The sequence below is a fragment of the Ictidomys tridecemlineatus genome, chromosome 8 (genome assembly GCF_052094955.1).
Source record: "Ictidomys tridecemlineatus isolate mIctTri1 chromosome 8, mIctTri1.hap1, whole genome shotgun sequence".
Taxonomy (NCBI): domain Eukaryota; kingdom Metazoa; phylum Chordata; class Mammalia; order Rodentia; family Sciuridae; genus Ictidomys; species Ictidomys tridecemlineatus.
In genome coordinates, this window is record NC_135484.1 from 126244456 (window position 1) to 126249741 (window position 5286).

The 5286-nt window shown below is 38.0% G+C and overlaps 1 protein-coding gene across 1 annotated transcript; it reads left to right on the forward strand.

Annotated features, from left to right (window-relative positions):
- Window positions 1-2041: 2041 nt before the first annotated feature.
- On the forward strand, window positions 2042-3013 carry LOC144365803 (olfactory receptor 6N2-like). Its single transcript, XM_078018551.1, has one exon. The coding sequence runs from the start codon at window positions 2042-2044 to the stop codon at window positions 3011-3013; it is 972 nt and encodes a 323-aa protein (XP_077874677.1).
- Window positions 3014-5286: the final 2273 nt, after the last annotated feature.

A 5286-nucleotide genomic window follows, 5' to 3' on the forward strand; every position in this document is an offset into this window, starting at 1 on the left:
CAGACCCTGAAAAAGCAGTAATTCAAGGAAGTAGGGCCAGTCTCTTTCTTCTCTGCCTTAAGGTCCCATGACATCATCTCCTATATGGCTCCGTTCTTGTTAGATACTGCTGGTAAGCAAGCCCAGTGGCTGAATCCAGGTAAGAAACCAGAAATCAGGCCTCCTCTATCCACAGAATCCCCTTTTCTCTGGCTGGAAAGAAAAATTGAAAATTAATTCTCTTACCCCTTTGGAAGGGCAGAAGAAGGGATAGCCTTTCTTCACAAACCTTGCCTTCCTCATAAGCATAACCAAATTCTCTCCTCTCAATTCCCCTCTTAAACACTTGGGGTCTGGAGAAGGTGGAGGGTGGGGTCTGGAGTTTTGTTTCTACTAACATAACACTTAGCAACCAAAGCCAGGAGTGGGCAGATTGCTCAGGAAATGTAAATTTAGAATGAGCTTTGGGAAAACGAGAAATAAATCCCACAAGTAAACCTAAAATTACATTTTTATGGACATACAGAGTGAGGCAAGATTTGCAGGGTCTACAAAGGACTACTAAACAAGGGAAACTGGCTGAAACCCTCACCAAATTGGTGAAAGGAGAATTGAAAGAAACTAAGCAATTAAGGTAATGTCTTTTTATGGCTTCAAGTGTGCATTTCTGTGTGGATATGAGCATGTTTAAATGCATGCATTCAAATTAAGTAGCCTGTAAATAAACACTCCAAATATAAACATTGCCAGTCACTGAATATGAAAATTTCAGGTGATACTTGTTTTTTAACACTTGACAATTTCTCTAGTCTTTTCTCCGTTAACAACAAATCTCTGACATTAAAATAAATAGTTTAACTAAAATAGTCTCTGATGATATTAAAATGACTTTATTATAAGATATTTTGATACAGAAACCTACATTTAAAGTGACTAGTAATCTTACAATAATCTGACACTTCAGAATATATATCAGATATTGGGTTTTGCATTGTATCACTTTTTCTCTTTACATTGTGTCAGAACAATTACCCATGATTTTTGATCTGTAGCATATAAGCCTAACTCCTAATAATGAATACTTTTGATTTTTCCATTTTTAGAGGCACTTCAAAGAAAGAAAATCAAGAAATGGAAATATGGGTAAAACTCCTACTTTATAGTGTCAACACTATTATCTCCATCCTTCCTAATATTAATGTTAACCCAGAAAGCCTGTTTCCTCTGAGTTTGCATTTCTGGTCTCTTTGAGTTTGCTCTCACATCAATGATAGTTTTTTTCCCTTTAAAGACCCTAATCCATCCTCAAATTCCCACCTGAGAATTCCAGCCTGAATTTACCCTCTCCTCTTGAAACATGTTCCTCTTCTTATCTTTAACTAAGCAAGATTCTTCCTATTCTGCCTGAGAGATGGAAATCCAGAAGTCTCTCTGAAAGGCCTGTATTCCATCCATATTGAAATCTGTACAAAAGACAGCACACTCTCCATCTGTACCTCCGGAGATCCAATAGCCATTGACAGAACAGGAGAATAACAGAACAGGAAGATTCCACATTCTCTACAATCTTGATGGTGAAAGAATCTTAGGGTCAGAGAGGGTACAAGGGTATGCAGTAAGGAATATGTAGAGATATCAGGCTAATTCACAAATTGCTGGGGATTTTATGCCAAAGAGGTTGGCATCAACATATCAACATATGATTTAATCTACATGTGGAAGTAAGGCATGTCACATGCTCAGTCTAGAAAGATCTATAGATTCATAGACTTCTCCTCTAATTCTTGGGAATTATGGGAACTCCTGGGAAATGAGGCATATCTATTTCAATTAGGGGAGAAAGATGGCCTTGAATATTCAGTATTCTACTTTTTAAGAAATATAGTACTCGCCACTGTTTAGAAAGTGAGAGGTAGCCAAGGAGTAAGCAGAAGGGAATATTGAGAGATTGAGCATCCATAGTGGTTGGCCAGAGATCACTAGATAACCACATAACTCAGGACATCTAAGATCTTCAAACAACCCCCTCCACTTTCCTTGTCCAGTTGAATCAACTGGCTGAATGGAGAAAGTCAACCGCACATTGGTGACTGAATTTGTTTTCCTGAGATTTTCCAACTCCCCACATCTCCAGGTGCTCTTCTTCTCCCTCTTCCTCCTGGTCTACCTCTTGTCCTTAGTAGGCAATGCGCTCATTGTGCTCCTTGTGGCCCTGGATGGACACCTCCACACTCCCATGTACTTTTTCATCTGCAACCTCTCCTTAGTAGAGCTCTGGTATACCACAGTCACTGTGCCCAAGATGCTGTCCAACTTTCTAAGTGTCCAAGGGGTCATCTCAGTTTCCAGCTGCATCACTCAGTATTACTTCTTCTTCTCCTTGGCTGCCACTGAGCTCTTCATCCTCACCACCATGGCCTTTGACCCCTATGCTGCCATTTGTCGCCCTCTCCATTACCCACTGTTGTTCAGTCCCCAAACGTGTGCAACCCTAGCTGGGATCTGCTGGTTTGTGGGATTCCTCTGTCCCATGTTCCCCTCCTTCCTCCTTGCACAAATCTCTTTTTGCACACCAAACCAGATCAACCACTTCTTCTGTGATGCAGATCAGATTTTCTGCCTTTCCTGCACAGACACATATGTCATTCAAGCAGTGGGCTATGCTTTTAGCACTGTCATTGTCCTAGGAGCTCTGGCCTTTACCATGGCTTCCTATGCCCAAATCCTGTCCACAATCTTAGCTATGGTCTCAGCTGCAGCCCGATGCAAAGCCTTCTCTACCTGCACAGCCCACCTCTCTATAGTAACCATCTACTTTGGTACCCTCATCTTCATGTATGTCTGCCCAGCAGTAAAATATGAGTCAAACATCAATAAGATTGTGGCTATTTTCTACTCAGTCATCACCCCACTTCTCAATCCTCTCATCTATACACTCCATAACAAGGATGTCAAGGAATCTCTGAAGGTGTTGGTGTCCCGGATCCAAAGAGTCTGCCAGGCAAGCAAGCAGCTCAGTGATGGGGCCACATAACTAACCAGAAGAAAGCAAAGCTGGACAACTATCCAGAATAAAACCTTCTTTACTCATTTTCTTTGTCATGTAGCCTCTTTAAAAAGTATTAAATTGGGCTGGGGATGTGGCTCAAGCGGTAGTGTGCTCATCTGGCATGCATGCGACCCGGGTTTGATCCTCAGCACCACATACCAACAAAGATGTTGTGTCCGCCGATAACTAAAAAATAAATATTAAAAATTCTCTCTCTCTCTCTCTCTCTCTCTCTCTCTCTCTCTCTCTCTCTCTCTCTCCTCTCATTCTTTCCTTAAAAAAAGTATTAAATTTATTTATTTGCCTTGTATGAGTTATCTGTGGCATATTTTAAATGAAAAAAAAATCTTCTCCTACAAAGCATACTGTCCATATGTTGCCTTCTCCTTCAATTGGTCAGCTATTCTTAAGGGGAAAGAAATGGATAATTTCACATTACTATTAGCATAATGAAATGAAAAGGATTTTGTAGTTCTCCCTCAGTTACTTGCATCAGTTAGCAATTCATGAATCTGATAAGAGTTCTTGGGAAGTAATAAAAGAACAATTTTTAAAAAGTAACAAAAAAAAAACAATAAAAAAGTAACAAAAATAAAAAGTAACAAAAAACAATAAAAAATTCTCTAAGAAGACTGTTCTTGACTTAATAACATGTAAAGCAATGAACAAGTGTTGATTCATTTGATTACATTAGTCTCCATCAAGCATAATTACAAATATAAGGCAAAATACTCATTTTTTTAACGAAATGCAGTTCTTTCTGGATATAAAGATAAAAGATGCTCATTATCAAGAAGTCAAATGATGCATACTGCATGACACAGAAAATAAGTGAACATCTTCTAAGTTAATCAGAAAGATTTTAATTTTTCAGTAGCATCCATAATGATGACTGCAAGATTTTTAACTACTCACAGTAGCCAAGAGTCAATCAAAGGATCCATCAATGGATAAAGAAAATATGGTTGGTGTGTATTTATGTGTGTGTGTGTGCATATAAATAGTATATAATATATTTATACATATATAAATATTATTCAGTCCTTTAAAATCAGAAATTCCTATCATTTGGGACAACATCAAGGATGAACTTAGATGACATTAGGCTAAGTGAAATATACCAGCTAAATACTATATGATCTCATTTATATGAACATAAAAAAGTAAAATTCACAAAAGCAGATAGTAGAATAGCAGTAGCCAGGGCCTGAGGGTGGATAGGCACAAATGAGAAGTTGCTGGTCCAAGGATACAAAGTTTCAGTTAGGCAAGATGAATACATTCTGGAGATCTACTATATAGGCCTTGACTACAGTTAATAAAAATGTATTGCATAAGTAAAAGTTACCAAGAGAGTAGATATTAAATAGTATAATCACAATAAGTATGTGAAGTGATAAATTTTAATTAGCTTCATTTAATCAACTCACAAAGTATACATTTATGTTTCAAAATATAATGTTATATACCATAAATACAAACAACTTTTATTTGATAATTCTACCTTAATAAAGCTGGAAAAGAAATTTAAGAGGTAGTAATTTGAAAGTCTTGATTAGGAATTGCTTATAGCCATTTCAGTCAAAAAGAAAATTTAACTAAACAGTTTGAAATTTTTTAAAACTTGCAAATAAAAGATTTTGTATTCCTATGTATAGTTACAAATATCAGTCAGATAAGCCTGAACTATTGAAAGATCTTTGTTCCAAAGTTTTTCAAACTTTGGAGCCCAGCAAACTTCCAGCTGCCAGCAAACTTCCAGCTGCCGCCTGATGATTGGCTCACAGTGGCCCCAGCAACATCTAGCTGATTGGCTCCTCTGCGGTGATGTTCATTGGGCTGTTTCCCTGCCCTTCAGAATGCCAGCTGATGATTGGCTCACAGCGGCCTGCCCCAGCAACATCTAGCTGATTGGCTCCTCTGTGGTGATGTTCATTGGGCTGTTTTCCTGTCCTTCAGACTATGAAACTGCTCATTGGGGGACTTCTTTGGCTGTGGCTCTCAACATTTATTAAAATACTAAACTTTCATTAAAATACTAAACTTGTGAAAGCCAGACTACATCACAAATAGGCACTTAATGTTATATCCTTATTTCTTGACAAAATCTTTTTCTTAATTCAGTGATAAAGAGCCCTGCTTATGCTAGCCTTTAGTTGACTTCCAGTGCTGTGGGAAACATCTGCATTGCCAGAGCAGCCTAGTATAAAATGCAGTGAGTGAGAAGAATGTGGGAGTTTTCTTCCTCACTAATTAAA

Coding starts and splice junctions, on each gene's coding strand:
- LOC144365803 (XM_078018551.1), top strand. CDS start 2,042: ATGGAGAAAGTCAACCGCACATTGGTGACTGAATTTGTTTTCCTGAGA.